This window comes from Danio rerio, chromosome 21, assembly GCF_052040795.2.
Source record: "Danio rerio strain M-AB ecotype USA chromosome 21, GRCz13ab, whole genome shotgun sequence".
NCBI classification, from domain to species: domain Eukaryota; kingdom Metazoa; phylum Chordata; class Actinopteri; order Cypriniformes; family Danionidae; genus Danio; species Danio rerio.
The window spans coordinates 2,265,001-2,287,714 of NC_141041.1; the positions used below are offsets into that span (position 1 = coordinate 2,265,001).

The 22,714-nt window shown below is 37.8% G+C and overlaps 1 protein-coding gene and 1 long non-coding RNA gene across 2 annotated transcripts in view; one reads left to right on the plus strand and one right to left on the minus strand.

Annotated features, from left to right (window-relative positions):
• st8sia3 (ST8 alpha-N-acetyl-neuraminide alpha-2,8-sialyltransferase 3) overlaps positions 1 to 8,389 on the minus strand; it is a 19,072-nt gene extending 10,683 nt beyond the window's left edge. The window contains 2 exon segments of the mRNA NM_001113432.2: positions 707 to 826; positions 7,987 to 8,389. Coding sequence (NP_001106903.1) covers positions 707 to 826; positions 7,987 to 8,150 — 284 coding nt within the window. The 5' untranslated portion in view covers positions 8,151 to 8,389.
• The window catches only part of LOC147838686 (uncharacterized), a 1,589,207-nt gene that overhangs the window by 175,006 nt on the left and 1,391,487 nt on the right, over positions 1 to 22,714 (plus strand). The gene's annotated exons all lie outside the window — the stretch shown is intronic.

Genomic DNA, 22,714 nt, shown 5'->3' on the forward strand with positions numbered 1-22,714 from the left:
TTATTACTGTTGTCCTTTCTTTCTTTTTACTCTAATTTTTACTATCATACATTAATAAGCATTGTTGTTACTCCCTACCTCTGACTGGTTTCTTTCTATATGTTTTATCTATATCTGTGACACTTGCTTCATTTATTGACTGTTATTGTTCCTTATGTATGTACTCTGACCTGTCCACCAAGTTACCTTTACATGCATACACACACTCACACTCACACACACACGCACATACCAGTACATGACTATATTGTTGTTGTTTTTGTTTTGTTTTTGTTTCGTTGCTTTGTATTTGTTATTTGTTGACGTTTTCTTGTATTTGTATGATTTTTGCATATTCTAATAAAAAAAAAAAAAAAAAAAAAAAGTAAACTAGGCAGGTTAGGGTAATTAGGCAAGTTATTGTATAACGATGGTTTGTTCTGTAGACTATCAGGAAATGCATAGCTTAAAAGGGCTAATAATATTGATCTTAAAATAGTTCTTAAAAATTTGAAAACTGCTTTTATTCTAGCCAAAATAAAACAAATAAGGCTTTCACCAGAAAAACAAATATTATCAGACATACTGTGAACATTTCCTTAATCTGTTCAACACCATTTGGGAAATATTTAAAAAGAAAAAAAAAACTCAAAGGGGGGCGAATAATTCTGACTTCAACTGTGTATGTTTGTTTCTGTAATGCATTGTGTTCTGTTGATTAGTCGACCTGAGCTCTGCATAAGCGCTCCTGTTGAACCTCCAGTTGCTGGACTCCTGCAGGTTCTCGTTGAGCGCAGTATTCAGCGATGTGAACGCAGGATCCAGAAACTTCATGGCCAGTTGGGACCTGCGTGAAGAGAAGACGCACAGACAGAGGAAATGAACAGAGTTTGTGTTTCCGCTTGACAGGAAGGGACGTCCCGCTGATGGCAGCAGCTGAGAGTGCTTTAAATCAATGTGAGCCATCCAGAGCGCTGTCAGTCAGCTCGCGCCCGCGGCTCTTCATGCCCGCTCTAATTAAACAGCCGCTTTCAGACTCCACGCCTGCCCGCTTCCCAGCTCTCATTTGTTAAAGCTTGTTCCGTTTCATTAACGAAGTTATTTGAGTCTGGGTTACGGCCGCAGAGGTCAGAGCCGCGTTCTGGGTTACAGACTCAGGGCTTCATTCATAGGCACAAAACAATCCATCAGGATGCTCTGACTTATGGGGAAATTGGTACACTGGAAAATCAGCTAGTGTAGAAATGGTTTTCACTCAGAGTTTGTCACAATTCTTAATTAATACCAAGAAATGCAAGATTAAACATGACATTTTGAAGACAAAAAATAAAGATAAAACAGGAGAAACAGTGCTTTAAGCTGTAATTTTATAATTTTGTCCAAATATTTAGTGTTTTACACAGACTCACGGCTTCGTTACAAGGCTTCAAGTAATCTATCAGGATGCTCTGATTTATGGGGAAATTGGTACATTAGAAAATCAACTAGTGTAGAAATGGTTTTCACTGAGAGTTTGCTCAAATTCTGAATTAATACCAAGAAATGCAAGTTTAAACACGACACTTTGAGGGCAAAAAATAAAGATAAAACAGGAGAAACGCAAGATTAAACATGACACTTAGAAGGCGAAAAACTAAAATAGTGTTTTTTTCTGTAGTTTAATTATCAGTTCTTTAATTTCACATACTTTTTGCACCAATTTAAATCAATTTACTTCTATTTAAAAGTTATTTTTAGATCAAACTATTTTGCATTAAAATTTAACACTGACGAACAAATTACATCAAAACCATTTTACCTAGACTTTTAATAAATGTTGTTTAGAAACAATTAAAAACCCTTAAAAAATGAATATTACTTTACATAAATTATTTAAATGAATTTACATTTGAAGATAAAATAATTGCTCTTATAAAAACACAGACTCACTGCTTTCTCATATGCACAAAACAATCCATCAGGATGCTCTGATTTATGGGGAATTTGGTACACTGGAAAATCAGCTAGTGTAGAAATAATTGTCACTGAGAGTTTGTCACAATTCTTAATTAATACCAAGAAACGCAAGATTAAACATGACACTTAGAAGGCAAAAACTGAAATAGTGTTTTTACTTGTTGTTTAATTATCAGTTCTTTTATTCCAGATACTTTTTACACCATTTTACATCAATTTGAATCTATTCAAAAGCTCTTTTTAAATAAAACAATTGAGTAAATTTTGCATTAAAATTTAACACTGACGAATAAATGTAATCAAAATCATTTTACCCAGACTTCTAAAAACAGTTGTTTAGAAACAATTAAAATCCCTTATAACATTAAATATTACTTTACATTTATTATATTAATGAATTTACATTTAAAGACAAAATAATTGCTCTTATAAAAACACAGACTCACTGCTTTTTTCATAGGCACAAAACAATCCATCAGGATGCTCTGATTTATGGGGAAATTGGTACCCTGGAAAATCAACTAGTGTAGAAATGGTTTTCACTGAGAGTTTGTTAAAATTATAAATAAATGCCTAGAAACGCAAAAATAAACATGACACTTTGAAAGTAAAAAACTGAAATAGTGCTTTCAGGTTAATAATAAATAATTTGACCATATATTCACTCCTTTACACAGACTCAAAGCTTCATTCATAGGCTTCAAGTAATCCATCAGGATGCTCTGATTTATGGGGAAATTGGTACACTGGAAAATTAACTAGTGTAGAAATGGTTTTCACTGAGAGTTTGTCACAATTCTTAATTAATACCAAGAAACACAAGATTAAACATGACACTTAGAAGGCGAAAACTGAAATAGTGTTTTTTTTTCTTGTTGTTTAATTATCAGTTCTTTTATTCCAGATACTTTTTACACCATTTTACATCAATTTGAATCTATTCAAAAGCTCTTTTTAAATAAAACAATTGAGTAAATTTTGCATTAAAATTTAACACTGACGAATAAATGTAATCAAAATCATTTTACCTAGACTTCTAAAAAAAGTTGTTTAGAAACAATTAAAATCCCTTATAACATTAAATATTACTTTACATTTATTATATAAATGAATTTACATTTGAAGATTAAATAATTGCTCTTATAAAAACACAGACTCACTGCTTTTATCATATAGGCACAAAACAATCCATCAGGATGCTCTGATTTATGGGAAAATTGGTACACTGGAAAATCAACTAGTGTAGAAATGGTTTTCACTGAGAGTTTGTCACGATTCTTAATTAATACCAAGAAACGCAAGATTAAACATGACTCTTAGAAGGCAAAAATTGAAAAAGTGTTTTTCCTTGTTGTTTAATTATCAGTTCTTTTATTTCAGATACTTTTTACACCACTTTACATCAATTTGAATCTATTCAAAAGCTCTTTTTAAATAAAACAATTGAGTAAATTTTGCATTAAAATTTAACACTGACGAATAAATGTAATCAAAATCATTTTACCTAGACTTGTAAAAAAAGTTGTTTAGAAACAATTAAATACCCTTCTAAAATTAAATAATGCTTTACATTTATTATATAAATGAATTTACATTTGAAGATTAAATAATTGCTCTTATAAAAACACAGACTCACTGCTTTTACATAGGCACAAAACAATCCATCAGGATGCTCTGATTCATGGGGAAATTGATACCCTGGAAAATCAACTAGTGTAGAAATGGTTTTCACTGAGAGTTTGCAGAAATTTTGAATTAATACCAAGAAACACAAGATTAAACACGACATTTTGAAGGCAAAAAATAAAGATAAAAAAGGAGAAACAGTGCTTTCAAGCTAATAATTTATCATTTTGACCATATATTCACTGTTTTACACAGACTCAGGGCTTTGTTCAAAGGCTTCAAACAATCCATCAGGATGCTCTGAATTATGGGGAAGTTGGTACACCGGAAAATCAACTAGTGTAGAAATGGTTTCACTGAGAGTTTGCTGAAATTCTGAATTAATTCCAAGAAATGCAAGAATAAACATGATATTCTGAAGGTGAAAAATTGAAACAGTGCTCTCAGGCTAAAAATTTAGAATTTTGACCATATATTCACTCTTTTACAGACTCGCGGTTCCACTCAAAGGCTTCAAACAATCCATCTGGATGCTCTGATTTATGTGGAAATTGGTACACTGGAAAATCAACTAGTGTAGAAATGGTTTTCACTGAGGGTTTGCACAAATTATAAATAAATCCCAAGAAATGCAAGAATAAACATGACATTTTAAACACTGAAATGGTGTTTTTTGCAGTTGTTGTTCTATAAAAATGTTTTATTTAGTATACTTTTTATACAAATTTATATCTATTTAAACCTTTTTTAATTAAAACAATTGCAGAAATGTGTCAATTGTATTACAATTATATTCTGTAAAGTATTAGCAAAATGTATTCTTAAATGTATTAGCAAATATATTCTGCTTAAATAATTTTACCTAAATTGTTTAAAAACAAGTAAAAACCATTATAATATTAGAACTGTACATGATATATTGCTATTTTAAAGATGTAGACTCAGGGCTTCATTCATAGGCACAAAACAGTCCAAAAGTTATTAGTAACTAATAAAGTTATGGTAACTAATAACCTTAATTTTTCCAAATTTGACTGTAATGCAAAAATGTACGGACAATAATTATTGTCAAAAGTGCTATTACAACTCCAAAAGTTTATAATAAATAAACTTAAACAGAATGTAACCAATATCTCGTCAAGCCTCTGCTACTGTATTAACCGGCTCAACCTCTTCAGATCTGCTGGTTTTGGCCTGTTGTCTCTGCACTGGCTGGAGTTCAGATGACTCACAGTTATGAAGGTGAATAATAATAACACACGGTCATCATATCTTCTGCTCTGTAACCTTGACTGTGGTGAATGTGTCTGATTACTGACAGAAATGAAGCTGCCAGAGAAGTAAATCAGGACCAAGGACAGCGATCAGAGCAGCTCCATCTTTCACTGTACACTACAGTACATACAATCTCACACACACACTCTCTCCCTCTCTTTAAATAGATATAGATATAGACTTCTGTGAAATTTTAATTCTTTTCCAAATATTTGCTCTTTTTTAAAACTTTTTTAAAGCATAATCGATTCAACTAACGTATTCATTCATTCATTTTCTTTTCAGCTTAGTCCCTTAATTGCCACAGCAGAATGAACCGCCTCTAACTAATTCTTAATAACTAATTTCTTTGGTCTTTGCCATGATGACAGCACATAATATTTCTGCAAGATACTAGCATTCAGCTTAACGTGCAATTTAAAGGCGCAGTACAGGGGCAGACTGGGACAAAAAAACAGCACTGGCACCACACCAGCCCACTTTACCACTCTGACACAGCCCCACCCACGGACATGCCCGGCAGTACCATATGCAGCTGATATTTAAACATTTAATGCATGTGACTGGAACAAAAACAACCCGTTTACAACAAATTTATACATCCATTCATTTTCTTTTTGTCTCAGTCCCTTTATTCTGCTGTCTCAGCCCTCCCAGCTGCAACCCATCACTGGAAAACACCCATGCACACACATTCACAATCCAAGCTCATTCTGGAAACGTAGCCCCGCGGACGTTTCTGGAGACTGCGATTTACGTGGCCGGAGGTACGTACGGCCGCGTTTAGTTTTTTTTTAAAGAACGCTGCGGAGCGGTGTGACGCCGCTCCTCCTCTTCGCGCTCACCGGCTGACGGCTCGCCTCCGAGTGGAGGGCTTTCCCGATGCAACCAGTTTGTCCGCTTAGCTCGCATCGTTTCGTTGGCGGAGTGGAGGCCCGGAGGAGGAGGGGACGACCAGCATCGAGTCCGGGGAACAGCGGTTCCAGAAATCAGGTAAGATGAAAAACAGAATCCAAAAAATAAGGGCGAGAACGCGGCGAGATCCGAAAACGCGGTCGAAATCAAAGACGATTGCTTTTGCTTTATTTTTCTGGACGGCTTTTGCAAACTGTCGCTTGGGTTTAGGGAAGGAGGAGGAGGAAGAGGAGGGTAGCTGGGTCGGCTGATCGGCGGCCGCCTGGTCGATCGTTCGGTCGTTCAGACAGCCAGTCGGAAGCACGGTTGCTCCACAGCGGCCTCCAGCGGCTTTTCACGCGAGAACAGCGCGGGCACGAAACATTCACTATGGACAATTTTTTTTTTTACGTTAAGTGTTTGTAAACAATTTATTTGGGCTGAATTTAAACAAACAAATTAAGCTGAACAATATCAAATTTCATTTGTTAGTTTAAATTCAACACATATAAATTGTTTGCAACAGTTTTGCATGCAGCACTTTTTTCAGTGTATAGCGCATGTGTTTGGACTGTGGGGGAAACCGGAGCACCTGGAGGAAACCCACGCGAACACGGGGAGAACATGCAAACTCCACAAAGAAAACCAGCCGAGGCTCAAACCAGCGACCTCCTTGCTGTGAGCCGACAACGCCACCCACTGTGCTACCACGTTGCCCCCTTTCGTGAATATATCAGTTCATTTTTTGCAGTGTAGAGCCATTTTTTTGCTTTCTCAGACCTTTTCAGCACCGCCTTTCCTTTTTTACAGTCCATCTCTGACAATTAGCTTGTGTTGCACTTACTGTTTGTTTGACGTTCTTGCCAGATTTTGATTACATCTGCAAAACCTCTGATTGGGTCGACCCATCTCGAACTCAGCCAGCTGTCGCTGATTGGGCCAAATGCTTAACAGGTATTATTATAATTACTACTACTTACTATTGTCATCATGATAGGTAGGTAGTGCGGTCGCCTCACAGCAAGAAGGTTGCTGGGTCGCTGGTTCGAGCCTCGGCTCAGTTGGCGTTTCAGTGTGCATGTTCTCCCTGCGTTGGCGTGGGTTTCCTCCAGGTGCTCCAGCTTCCCCCACAGTCCAAACACATGCGGTACAGGTAAACTGGGTAGGCTAAATTGTCCGTAGTGTATGAGTGTGTGTGTGAATGAGTGTGTGTGGATGTTTGCCAGAGATGGGTTGCGGCTGGAAAAAACGTAAAAACTTGCTGGATAAGTTGGGGGTTCATTCCGCTGTGGAGACCCAGGATTAATAAAGGGACTAAGCCGACAAGAAAATAAATGAATGAATGAATGAATTAAAATGAAAAACTGACCGGCCCACATTTTAAAAATGGTCCGGCCCTACTGGCATTTTCCAGAATTGCCAGATGGCCAATCCAACCCTGCTGCAGTAGGTGATTGGTCGTCTTCAGAAACATGTGCTGTTGTGCTATTTGAAAGTCTCTTTACATTCCAATAGCGATGATCAAAGTAAATGATCAAAATGTGTTTATGTGTATTTTTATATTCTGCGTGATGCACAAGACTAAAAAATTGTACATCCAATTAAAACTTGTCAGGCCGATGATAAACCATGCCACTTTCAAAGTCACTTAAATCCCCTTTCTTCCCCATTCTGATGCTCGCTTTGAACTGCAGCAGATCCTCTTGACCATGTCTACATGCCTAAATGCATTGAGCTGCTGCCATGTTATTAGCTGATTAGATATTTGCATTACTGAGCAGTCGGACAGGTGTACCTAATAAAATGGCCGGTTAGTGCGTATTGAATATGAATGCAGTCAGTTGCACTACAAAACTATTAATAGAATTTACTTTTTTTTTTTAAATCTAAGAGGTTGCAAATAATGTAAATTTAAACAAACTAAATTAAGAAATATAACTTAAATTCTTTATTTGAACTCAGCCAATATAAATAGCTTTGAATCATTGTCAGTGCACGCGCTGAAATCATTACTCTGCGAAATATGAGAATGTAGGTTAGCCCATGATGAGGATCCAGGACTGAACTGCGCATGCGCGTTGAGCATCATGACAGAAGGACAAGAGGCCTTTCCAAAAAAAAAATGTAATCATATTAATCCGCATGTAGCTTACATCAGCACACAAACACAACACAAACGTCCTCTTTTTTGATGCGCGCACACACACACAAGCACAAACGAGTGTGTGTGAGAGTGTGTTGAATAAACAGACTCACCGAAATCCCGCGTGGAACATGTACATCCGCGGGCCGCCGGCGTTGGCGTATTTCGGGGCGGTGAAGATGAAGTCCTTCTTGATGGAGACGTAGCTGATCAATGACAAAATTAATAAAGCAACGCTGAACATCACCAGCCCCAAAACACTGACCACCCGAACCATCTCAGCCCAGAAGAATCAAGCCGCGATCACACACGGACAGCCAGCATGATGGAGGAAACCCGCATCCTTTCAGATGAAGATGATGATGATGATGATCTGTGTTTCTCCTCAGCGGCAGCACCGGCCATGCGGATCTCCGTCTGCTCCGCCGTAAACATCAGAATCACCAGCGAGATTTAAAGGAGACCCGGTGCTGCTCCGGGGGAACCGAGGAATAAACAACCGACTGCAGCAGACGGAGGAGATTCACGGACAATGAAGGGTTACACGGATTATCCCGATCCCACACACACACAGTCACTCGCTCGTACAGCTATCTTTGTGGGGACTCTCCATAGACGTAATGCTTTTTTTTAATGCACAGACTGTATATTCTTTCTTCTTCCCCCTAAAACAGGAAATAATTTGCATTTTTACACATTTAAAATATTTAATTTAGTATAATTTATGAGCTGTTTTCCTTATGGGGACCAAAAAAAAAAAAAAGTCAAAATTTACTTGTGTTGAGTTCATTTGGTCCCTACGACCATTGGAATACATGTTATACACACACACAGTCACTCACTCATGCATACAGCCAGGGGCAGACTGGGACTAAAAATCAGCCCTGGCACTGTAGCCACACCAGCCCATATTACCACACCGACACAGCCCTATCCACGGACACACACATTTACTACTTATATAGGTGCACAGATGGTGAAATAATATAAGCAGTACCTTATGTAATATATATTTAAACTTTTAATGTATGTGACTGGAACAAAAACAACCCATTTATAACAAATTTATACATCAATCATTTCATTCATTCATTTTCTTTTCGGCTTGGTCCCTTTATTAATCTGAGATCGCCACAGCAGAATGAACCACTAACTTATCAGCATATGTGTGTTACCAGGGCCGGAGTGGGACTCCTTTTCAGCCCTGGAGTTTCAAGCCTCAGACCGGCCCACCTCAGTTCACGACTGACTATATTAAAATAAGATCATTTCCAATTTAGTTTCTAATGACACTATCACGTCTTTTTTCAAGAAAACAGCTGCTTTAGAACTTCAAATGTTCAACAACCCTTACAGTATCATATGTCTTAACAATAAAAATAAAAATTACTCAGGCGAGGATCGAACCCTGGTCTGCGGGGTCGAAAATTAACATGCTATCCACTGAACCATAACGGCTGTTCAAGGCAAATTGACCAAGTTATATCATCATTAACCTGCAGGCTGCAACTTGCTCACTGAACTGCAAGAACATAGATAAAAAGAGTAGCGCTGCGGTAAAATAATGAATAAAAAGGCTATGGTCAAGTAAATAAATAAATTAATTTAAAAAGTGTGACTGCTGAGAGCAATCAATTCTGGAGCTAGGGATACCGGCCCTCGCGGCCAAAAAACGGACCGGCCCACCGGGAATTCTCCCGGTCCTCCCAATTAGCCAATCCGGGCCTGTGTGTTACCCATATGTGTAACCCAATTCACCTATAGCTCCTGTTTGGACTTGTGAGGGAAACCCACACGAACATGTGCAAACTCCACACAAAAACACCAACTGACCCAGCCGAGGCTCGAACCATTGAACTTCTTGCTCACTGTAAAAAATAAATTGTTGAGAAAACATAAAAAAATAAGGCAACTTGATGCAGTAAGAACTTTGAGTTGTCTCAACAACAGTTTTTTTTTTGTTTTTCTCAGTAACAATATTTTGTTCAGCTGACATAATTTTGTTTATTTATACAATGTTGATTATTGTATTTTACTAATAAAGATATTATTGTCACATCAACTGAAGCAACAATTACTGCTGATGAGTCAAATCATTTTTTTCTGTTTAGTGGATGATTCTTTTCAAATTTGCAAAATAAGTAATTAGTTCTAGTTAGCATATCATCCTGTTTTTAATCATTTTACTTAAAAATGACCACAAACTTACTACTTCATCCATTTATTTTCCTTTGGCTAAGTCCCTTTACTCATCAGGGGTCACCACAGCGGAATGAATCGCCAACTTGTTCAGCATCTGTTCTACACAGCGCATGCCTTTCCAGCTGCAACCCAGTACCGGCAAATATCCATTCACACTCAGACACCTGAACCTCACGTCTTTAAACTGTGGCGGAAACCGGAGCACCCGGAGAAAACCCACATGATGCCAACTGACCCAGCCGCGTCTCGAACCAGCAACCTTCTTCCTTCTGTGCTACCAACTGTGCCACTGTGTCACCCCTCTTTCAAGCAACTGATAAACAAACTAAGTTTTCGATCGTCACATCACGCATGCATAAATTATTTAAATATCAACATTCCTGTTCAACACAAAAATGTTTGTCCAGAAAAGTCAGTTAAACATGTAGATATAACATTTCAGTGAATATTGTTGACATAACATATATTTTTATGTAATTAGTTCGTATTCGCTATTCTTAGTGTATATGACAGAAAAAGTACAGTGTGCTGAACAAATGGAGATTTTGTTTACAGCGCTGTGAGGTGACAGTGCTACCCACTGCGCTGCCCCCTTTCGAGACTATTTCAGTTAATTTTCATGCATTTGCAATCTTTTGCTTTCTCTGAGCTTTTCGGCAACACCTTTCCTTTTTTACAGTCCATCTCTGACAATTATCTTGTGCTGCACTTACTGTTTGGTTGACATTCTTGCCAGATTTTGATTACGTCCACGTAACCTCTGATTGGGTCGGCCCCTCTCGAAACCAGCCGGCCATTGCCGATGGGGCCAATGCTTAACATTTATTATTATCATTACTATTATCATCATCATATTCACTTCTTGCAAGAGATAAAAGCTCACTCATGCATAAAGCTATCTTTATGGGGACTCTCATAGACATAACAATTTTTTTTTTAATGCAAAGACAGTATATTCTCTCCTCTACCGCTAAACCAAAAAAATATATAATAATAATAATAAAAAATTGTACATGTTTAAAATACTTAATCATGTCTACTTCATGCACTGTATTCCTTATGGGAACCAAAAAAAGTCAAAATTTACTTGTGTTGAGTTAATTTGGTCCATACGGCCATTGGAATACATGGTACACACACACACATACAGTCGCTCACTCATGCATACAGCTATCCTTATGGGGACTCTCCCAATAGACGTAATGATTTTTTAAAAATGTACAGACTGGATATTCTGTCTTCTGCCCCTAAACCAGGAAATAATTAGCATTTTTACATAATTAAAATGCTCCATTCTGTCTAATTTATGAGCTGTTTTCCTTATGGAGACCAACATTTTTTTTTAAAAAATGTACTGTGTTGTAGTGCATTTGGTATCAAGTGGTCCCAATACGACCTTTGAAATACATGGTACACACACACAGTCGCTCACTCATGCATACGGGGACTCTCCCCAGACGTAATGATTGTTTTAATGTACAGACTGTATAATCTCTCCTCCACCCCTAAAATAAAGCCTCCCAGGAAATAATTAGCATTTTTACATATTTAAAACACTTAATGATGTCTAATTTATGAGCTGTTTTATTTATGGGGACCAAAAAAAGTCAAAATTGATTTGTGTTGTAGTTCATTTGGTACGGTTACAAAGTTTGAAACACTTTTACAAAGCTCGAGACAAATTTACATTTTGAAAAACATTTTTACTTATCATCAGACAAAATTACATAGGAAAAACAATTTTGCAAAGGACGAAACAAATTTACATTTTAGAAAACGAATTAACAAGACGCAAAACACTTTTACAAATCCCAAAACAAATTTACAATTACAGATTCCCTACGGAAAGGGAATGTACCACACCCCGGAAGTGACGTAGAACGTACCACACACCGGTAGTGACCCGGAATGTAACACACACACTGGAAAATATCAATAATATCCAGCTCGTGTGTGACTTTGTAGACAGGTTTCCACAAGTCTACAACTATAAAAATCATGGTTTGACTAACTGCGATAAAATAAATTAGAGCTATTCTGAGAAAATGGGTGGCACACACACACACACAAGGTCGCTCACTCATGCATAAAGCTATCTTTATGGGGACTCTCATAGATGTAATGCTTTTTTTTATGTACAGACAGTATATTCTCTCCTCCATCCTATTTATGATGTTTAAAATGGCTGACAATAATACATATGTTTTATAATTATTGATCTGCTTCATTTTCGAACTGTGCAGCGCTGTAGCTGCTTCATCGGGCCTGCTGCGCTACTTGGAAAGACAGTTCTTTTCTGAGGTGGTACTTGATGAAAAAAGGTTGAGAACCACTGCTATACGGGAATCGGGTAAGCTAAATTATCCGTAGTCTTTGTATGTGAATGAGAGTGTATGGGTATTTCCCAGTGATGGGTTGCAGCTGGAAGAGCATCTGCTACGTAAAACATATGCTGGAAAAGTTGGTGGTTCATTCCGCTGTGGTGACCTCTGATTATTAAAAGGGCTAAGCCAAAAAGAAAATGAATGCATGATTATGATATCAATATAACTGTACATCATGCATGTGTGTATTATGTATAATGAATCTTGTTGATCTTTTTATTTGGAGCATTACATTAGTGTTGTATAATCCCAGCACTGTAATCCCAGCATCACCAGTGAGTCTTTATTATTACAGGACACAGAATAAAGGTCATCAACATGGGGACTTTGACTAATGGAGAGTTTCTTACTGTATTCAGTCTCATGCATGTAATAAACATGAGAGCATGCAGTGGGAAACAGTGACATCTGTTCATAATTCAATCCAGGCATTTGACTTTAAAGTAGCTCTGTAACGTCATTAAATTAATATAGATGATATCTAGATTTTAAACTTCTCAAAAGTTTAAATGCTGGCATATTTACCCTATATTAGCATCAAGACACGACCAGGATCTCTAACGGCAACTAACAAGGGCTTAAACCTGCTTTGCATTGGATTAGTGGTTCAGATTTGAACCCGTCTAATGACCGTCATCTCATCAGCTTTATTATATAAACACTTTATAAGATCTCTTTTTGCCTGTGGTCATTTGAGTTAACCATCACTAACTAGCAGAGTGTGCTGACTAATATGAATATACAATATTTTTAAAAGATTAAACAAGGCTCAAAAATGGATTATTACACTATGTGATAAAAATACTAGTGTGAGGGAATGGCGCTGAATAGATCATTCGAGTCAGTGAGTTGTTGACTGAAGACTCACTTGGAATGACTCATTTGAATCAGTAAGTAGTTGACTAAATACTAACTCTATCAATGAATGAGTTTTTCAACGAAGGCTCACTCTGAATTAATCATTTGAATCAGTGAGTTGTTGACCGAAGACTTACTCTGATGGGATCATTTGAGTCAGTAAGCTGGTAACTGAAGACCCCCTCTAAATGATTACTTTTAATCAGTGAGTTGTTGACTGAAGACTCACTCTGAATGGATCATTTAAATCAGTGAGTTGTTGACTGAAGATTCACTCTAAACAGAAAATTTAAATCAGTGATTTGTTGACTGAAGACTCACTCTGAATGGATCATTTGAATCAGTGAGTCGAGTGACTGAAGACTCTGAACAGATCACTTGAATCAGTGAGTTGTTAACTGGAGACTAACTCTAAACGAATCATTTGAATCAACGAGGTTTTAACTGGATACTCCCTCTTAATGAATTACTTGAATCAGTGAGTTGTTGACTGGAAACTCTCTGAATGAATCAATTGAATCAGTGAGTTGTTAACTAGAGACTCACTCTGAATTAATCATTTGAATCAGTGAGTATTTGACTGGAGATTCACTCTGAACAGATAATTTGAGTCAGTGAGTTGTTGACTGAAGACTCACTCTGAATGAATCAATTGAATCAGTGAGTTGTTAACTAGAGACTCTGAATTAATCATTTGAATCAGTGAGTTGTTGACTACAAAAATCCCTCTCACTGATTTATTTGAATCAGTGAGTTGATGACTGAAGACTCTGAACAGATCACTTGAATCAGTGAGTTGTTAACTGGAGACTAACTCTAAACGAATCATTTGAATCAACGAGGTTTTAACTGGATACTCCCTCTTAATGAATTACTTGAATCAGTGAGTTGTTGACTGGAAACTCTCTGAATGAATCAATTGAATCAGTGAGTTGTTAACTAGAGACTCACTCTGAATTAATCATTTGAATCAGTGAGTATTTGATTGGAGATTCACTCTGAACAGATCATTTGAGTCAGTGAGTTGTTGACTGAAGACTCACTCTGAATGAATCAATTGAATCAGTGAGTTGTTAACTAGAGACTTACTCTGAATTAATCATTTGAATCAGTGAGTTGTTGACTACAAAAATCCCTCTCACTGATTTATTTGAATCAGTGAGTTGATGACTGAAGACTCTGAACAAATCACTTGAATCAGTGAGTTGTTAACTGGAGACTAATTCTAAACGAATAATTTAAATCAATGAGGTTTTAACTGGTTACTCCCTCTAAATGAACTACTTGAATTAGTGAGTTGTTGACAGGAGACTCACTCTGAACGGATCATTTGAGTCAGTGAGTTGTTGACTGGAAAATCCCTCTGAATTAATCATTTGAATCAGTGAGTACTTGGCTGAAGACTCACTCTAAATTAATCATTTTCTGGAGACTCATTCTGAACGAATCAATTAAATCAGCGAGTAGTTGACTTGAGTCTTCCTCTAAATTAACAATTTGAATCAGTGAGTTGTTTACTGTGGACTCACTCTGAACAAATCACTTGAATCAGTGAGTTGTTAACTGGAGACTCACTCTAAATGAATCATTTGAATCAGTGAGGTGTTAACTGAAGACACACACTAAATGAATGATTTAAATCAGTGTGTTTAAGGTAGGAGACTCATTGTGAATGGTTTATTCAAATCAGTGAGTTGCTGACTGAAAACCCACTCTGAACACATCTATTGAATCAGATGGAATGGATAATTTGAATCAGTGAGTTGAGGACTGAAGATTCACTCTGAACAGATCATTTGATTCAGTAAATTATTGAATAAAGACTCACTGAACGAATCATTTGAATCAGTGAGTTGTTGACTGAAGACTCACTCTGAATGGATCATTTGAATCAGCGAGTTGTTGACTGAAGACTCACTCTGAATGGATCATTTGAATCAGTGAGTTGTTGACTGAAGACTCACTCTGAATTGATCATTTGAATCAGTGAGTTGTTGACTGAAGACTCACTCTGAATGGATCATTTGAATCAGTGAGTTGCTGACTGAAGACTCACTCTGAATGGATCATTTGAATCAGTGAGTTGCTGACTGAAGACTCACTCTGAATGGATCATTTGAATCAGTGAGTTGATGACTGAAGATTCACTCTGAACAGATCATTTGGATCAGTAAATTATTTATTAAAGACTCACTTAACAAATCATTTGAATCAGTGAGTTGCTGACTGAAGACTCACTCTGAATGGATCATTTGAATCAGTGAGTTGTTGACTGAAGACTCCCTCTGAATGGATCATTTGAATCAGTGAGTTGTTGACTGAAGACTCCCTCTGAATGGATCATTTGAATCAGTGAGTTGTTGACTAAAGATTCACTCTGAACAGATCATTTGGATCAGTAAATTATTTAATAAAGACTCACTGAACAAATCATTTGAATCAGTGAGTTGCTGACTGAAGACTCACTCTGAATGGATCATTTGAATCAGTGAGTTGCTGACTGAAGACTCACTCTGAATGGATCATTTGAATCAGTGAGTTGCTGACTGAAGACTCACTCTGAATGGATCATTTGAATCAGTAAGTTGCTGACTGAAGAATCACTTTGAACAAATCATTTGAATCAGTGAGTTGCTGACTGAAGACTCACTCTGAATGGATCATTTGAATCAGTAAGTTGCTGACTGAAGACTCCCTCTGAATGGATCATTTGAATCAGTGAGTTGTTGACTGAAGAATCACTTTGAACAAATCATTTGAATCAGTAAGTTGCTGACTGAAGACTCCCTCTGAATGGATCATTTGAATCAGTGAGTTGTTGACTGAAGAATCACTTTGAACAAATCATTTGAATCAGTGAGTTGCTGACTGAAGACTCACTCTGAATGGATCATTTGAATCAGTGAGTTGTTGACTGGAGAATCACTTTGAACAAATCATTTGAATCAGTGAGTTGCTGACTGAAGACTCACTCTGAATGGATCATTTGAATCAGTAAGTTGCTGACTGAAGAATCACTTTGAACAAATCATTTGAATCAGTGAGTTGCTGACTGAAGACTCACTCTGAATGGATCATTTGAATCAGTGAGTTGCTGAATGAAGAATCACTCTGAACAAATCATTTGAATCAGTCAGATGTTAACTGAGTTACAGTAAGTACAGCAGAGAAGTAAAACTCCACTGCTTACTAGTGCATCTTAAAAGTATTCCTACCTCTTATACTTTCTCAAAACTTGCTCTTTTATAAGTAGCACAAAGACAAATCTGTGAAGTTTAACTACACACAGCTATTAGTGGACAGCAGTGATGAAGTGAGCCTTTTGTAACCGCACTGAATGTGTAATGCACTTATATAAAACATTAGAGGACATAAACCACACAAATATCAATATCTTATACCTCACTTCTCCACACAACACAATAACGGTGGCAAGATTGCTGCTCCTCTCATGAAAAGTTAAAAAGCTGCAAAGGGAATAATTATGAAAAACTCATCAATTCCAGCAGCTGGAGGGAGAATTAAAGATCAGATTTAGAGGAGAGCGAAAGCAGCTTCAAAATAAATGACTGGAGCAGAGAGAGTCATCATTTCCATGCAGAGAGAGAGAGAAATTAAATATATCTCATCCGCAAAAACAAATAAAACACTCGGATAACAAGATCTGTATCTTAACACTATCCTGTCACTGAACAACGTCAGCCAATTAATGTGTAATCTAGATTATGACACATTCATTCATTCATTTTCTGGCTTAGTCCCTTTTTTAATGAGGGGTTGCCACAGCGGAATGAACCGACAACTTATCCAGCATATGTTTTACACAGCGAAGGCCCTTCCAGCCGCAACCCATCACTGGGAAACACCCATACACTCTTGCATTCACACACATAAACATGGCTTAATCAATTCGCCTATAGCGCATGTGTTTGGATTGTGGGGGAAACCGGAGCACCTGGAGGAAACCCACACGAACACGGTGAGAACATGCAAACTCCACACAGAAATGCCAACTGACCCAGCTGGGCCTCAAACCGGGGACCTTCTTGCTGTGAGGTGATCGTGCTACCCACTGCACTATATTATCGTTTTGATGGTCAGCTTTAGACCGTCAGAGCTTAACTATATGACTTGCTATATGACAGTGTAACATTATCATATACACACACCGGCCACTTTATTAGGTACACCTGTCTAACTGCTTGTTACATAGCAGATGTCTAATCAGCCAATCACATGGCAGCAGCTCAATGCATTTAGGCATGTAGACATGGTCAAGACGATCTGCTGCAGTTCAAAGCGAGCATCAGAATGGGGAAGAAAGAGGATTTAAGTGACTTTGAACGTGGCATGATTGTTGGTGCCAGACGGGCTGCTCTGAGTATTTCAGAAACTGCTGATCTACTGGGATTTTCACGCACAACCATCTCTAGGGTTTACAGAGAACGTTCCGACAAAGAGGAAATATCCAGTGAGCGGCAGGTCTGTGGTGCAAATGCCTTGTTGATGCCAGAGGTCAGAGGAGAACCTAATAAGGTGTACCTAATAAAGTGGCCGGTGAGTGTATATATTTGTGCTGGGCAAATTAGTCACAGGATGTATGTGTGCGTTTGTGAGAGTGTGTGCGTGTGTGAGAGAGAATGAATCTGTTTGTGGTGTGTGTGTGTGTATGTGAGAGAGAGTGGATGTGTGAGAGTTTGTGTATGTGAGAGTTTGTGTGTGTGTCTGTGTGCATTTGGTTGTGTGTAAGAGTATTTATGTGTAAAATGTGTTTGTGATTATGTTTGTGCGTGTGTTTTGTGAGTTTGAGTGTGTGTGCATGCGTTTATGGGTAAGTGTTTGTGATTATTTGTGTAAGTGTGTGTGTTCGAGTATGTGTGTTTATGAGTGTGTGTGTGAGAATGTATGTCTTCGAGATGTAGTAGTGTGCATGATGTGTACACGTTTGTGTGAGTGTATGTGTATGTACATGTGTGTGTGTGCCTGAGAAAGTGAACGAGCGTGTATGTGTGTGAGTGTGTTTGATGGTCCAGTCAGTGAGGGATGCGGTTGCCAGGCAACAGACTGACCAAAGCATGGAGTTTCATGGGATTAATTTCCACGTGCAGGAGATGACCAGCGTCAGTCAGAGCAGCACTCGTTCATCACACACACACACACACACTCATCAATCTCAGTGCTGCCGTGTGCCGCTGTCAGACAGAGAAATGAGCCCGAGAAGATGCTTTACTGATGGAGTTCAGCAGAATTGGAGAGCTGTGTTTTAAAAACTGACACGCTGAAGTTAAAGTACAATAATACTGCTCTCACACACACACACACACACACACAGGTTTACTCTGTTCTGGAACTCTCCAGTCGCTCAGCTGCAGAATGAGTGTGTGTCTTCAGTGTAAAAAATCATCTGAGCTGACATCATGCATCATGCTGACATCTCACACACACATTCAGTTTCCAGAGGCTTACTCCCTTTATTCATCAGAGGTCGCCACAGTGGGATGAACCGCCAACTATTCCTGCATATGTTTTAAGCAGCGGTCAGTTAATCCACTTACTGTGACTTACTCCCACCCCTGTGTCCACCTCGACCTATGGTCACCTATGCTGATGTTAGGGTAAGATAAGATTTGAGATGATAATTGCAGGCGGCACGGTGGCTCAGTGGTTAGCACTGTGGCCTCTCTGCAAGAAGGTCGCCGGTTTGAGCCCCGGCTGGGTCAGCTGGCATTTCTGTGTGGAGTTTGCATGTTCTCCCTGTGTTGGCGTGGGTTTCCTTCGGGTGCTCCGGTTTCCCCCACAGTCCAAACACATGTGCTGTAGGGGAATTGATCAACTATATTGGCTGTAGTGAATGACTGTGTGTGTGTGTGTGTGTGTGTGTGTGTGTGTGTGTGTGTGTGAATGAGAGTGTAAGGGTGTTTCCCAGTACTGGGTTGCGGCTGGAAGGGCATCCGCTGTGTAAAACATATGCTGGAATAGTTGTCGGTTTATTCCTGATGAATAAAGGGACTAAGCCGAAGGAAAATGAATGAGTGAATGTTATATTACGTTTATTCATTTAAATATGACATAATTATTGCTTTTCTTTGCATTTGTTTTGCTTTTGTCACTCAGTTTTAACATTTCAATGTTTTATTACTGAAAAATGACTTCACAAATGTGATATTTGCTATTTGATTTAAAATTATTCTTAAATCTTTTTACTTTATTTGTTTATGTAAATAATTTTTCATAATTCTGACCTTTTATTGTCAAATTTTGAGTTTTTATCATATAATTTTTACATTTATGACATAATTGTGATATTTACATATTTTTTGTATAATTAATAATAATAATTGTTATTTTATTATTATTATTGTGATTATTATTATTGTTATAATTTTTATTATTATTACTATCATTGTATTATTATTATTTTATTTTATTATTATTATTGTTATTATTATTATTATTATTATTATTGCTATTTTTATTGTTTTTATTATTATTGTTATTTTATTGTTATTATTATTATTACTACTATTATTATTATTAATATTATTAATATCATTATTATTATGATTAATTACTTATTTATTTTTGTTTATTGTTATTGTTATTATTATTATTATTATTATTGTTATTATTATTATTATTATTATTTATTTTTGTTTTTATTATTATTGTTATTATTATTTTTTATTTTTATTTTTATCATTATTATTGTTATTATTCTTATTTTTATATTATTGTTATTATTATTATTTATTATTATTATTATTATTATTATTATTATTATTATTATTATTATTAATAATAATATTATTATTATTGCTGTTATTATTATTAGTAGTAGTAGTTCTTCTTTTTTTTCGGCTTAGTGTCTTTATTCATCAGCAGTTGCCACAGCAAAATGAACCACCAACCATTCCAGCAAATATTTTACACAGCGGATGCCCTTCCAGCTGCAACCCAGTACTGTGAAACAACCATACACACTCATACACTATGGCCAGTTAAGTTCATCAATTACCCTATAGTGCACGTGTTTGGTAAACCGGAGCACCCGGAGGAAACCCACACCAACATGGAAAGAACATGCAAACTCCACACAGAAATGCCAACTGACCCAGCCGGGACTCAAACTGGCGACCTTCTTGCTGTGAGGCCACAGTGCTAACCACTGCATCACCATGTCGCCAGTAATTATTATTATTATTATTATTGTTATTATTTTGACTTATTTGACATCTGAAATGAAGGAACTTTTATAGTAATATAGAGCGCAGTGTGAAGGGAGATCATCACAACGCTGGAAAATGAACGATTCCTGGTCGAATGTTAGTTTTGTGTTAAACTGATTCGCTGATGATCTTTGATGACACCGAGCATCCAGCCGGACAAAGACGGTTATTGTGTGTGTGTGTGTGTGTGTGTGTGTGTGTACAGTCACTAATAGTTGATTCATTCAGCCGCTCGGTGTGTGTGTTTTATGTGTTATCACATTCCTGTGCAGCTTCTCTCTCTCTCTCTCTTTCTCTTTCTCTCTCTCTCTCTGTGTGTGTGTGTGTGTGTGTGTGTGTGTGTGTGTCTGATAAGATCTGCTGCTGTCCTCACATTAAGGACTTCACTGATAACATTAAAACACACTTAGAAACAATGACAGGAAAAATGACACCGCATTTAGACCTTTGACACAGACAAGGAGACAACCAAGAAACACAGATAAAAAAGGCTAAAAAACCCAGCAAATGATCAACCTTTGACTGAAGACTCACAAAAAACACAACAGCCTAGCAACTGCATGGTAACAAGCTAAATACACAGACCACCCTAGCAACTGCATGGAAAAGTGTGAACTCATTCAGATCCTCCAAGCAACTGCATGGCAAAGATGTTCAATTTGCATGGAAACAAATTAAAACTCATCCAGGATGCCCTAACTACTGTACATGAAAAAAAAATAACCTATTAAAAAACGTAGATGATGCAAAGCATTCTGCTGAAACCTACATAAGACACTGTAGCAACTGCATTGCAATATACACTCACCGGCCACTTTATTAGGTACACCTGTCTAACTGTTCGTTATCGCAAAATTCTAATCAGCATATCAAATGGCAGCAGCTCAATGCTTTTAGGCATGTAGACATGGTCAAGACGATCTGCTGCAGTTCAAAGCGAGCATCAGAATGGGGAAGAACTGGGATTTAAGTGACTTTGAACTTGGCATGGTTGTTGGTGCCAGACGGGCTGCTCTGAGTATTTCAGAAACTGCTGATCTACTGGGATTTTCACGCACAACCATCTCTAGGGTTTACAGAGAATGGTACAGAGGTGCCAGAGGTCAGAGGAGAATGGCCAGACTGGTTCCAGCTGATAGAAAGGCAACAGTAACTCAAATAAGCACTCGTTACAACCGAGCTCTGCAGAAGAGCATCTCTGAACACACAACACGTCCAACCTTGAGGCGGATGGGCTACAGCAGCAGAAGAGCACACCGGGTGCCGCTCCTGTCAGCTAATAACAGGAAACTGAGGCTACAATTCACACAGACTCACCAAAACTGGACAATAGAAGATTGGAGAAACGTTGCTGCTCTGATGAGTCTCCATTTCTGCTGACACATTCAGATGCTCGGGTCAGAATGTGGCATTAACAACATGAAAGCATGGATCCATCCTGCCTTGTATCAGCGGTTCAGGCTGGTGGTGGTGGTGTAATGGTGTGGGGGAGATTTTCTTGGCACACTTTGGGTTCATTAGTACCAATTGAGCATCAACGCCACAGCCTACCTGAGTATTGCTGCTGACCATGTCCATCCCTTTATGAGCACAGTGTCTCCATCTTCTGATGGCTACTTCCAGCAGGATAACGCAGCATGTCATAAAGCTCAATCATCTCAGACTGGTTTCTTGAACATGACAAAGAGTTCACTGTACTCAAATGGCCTCCACAGTCACCAGAGCTCAATCCAATAGAGCAGCTTTGGGATGTGGTGGAACGGGAGATTAGCATCATGGATGTGCAGCCGACAAATCTGCAGCAACTGTGTGATGCTATCATGTCAATATGGAGAAAAATCTCTGAGGAATATTTACAGTATCTTGTTGAATCTACGCCATGAAGGACTAAGGCAGTTCTGAAGGCAAAAAGGGTCCAACCCGGTACTAGTAAGGTGTACCTAATAAAGTGGCCGGTGAGTGTATATATTTGTGCTGGGCAAATTAGTCACAAAATAGGCAGTTCTGAAGGCAAAAGGGGTCCAACCCGGTACTAGTAACATAGCCAGTGAGTGTAGTTTAATAATATATAGGATTAAGTACTGACTATTTATTATTATCAGGTGTTTTGCAGTGTAATTTACAACACCAACCCAGAAAATATATCACTTCAAACTATTAAAAATGTCAAT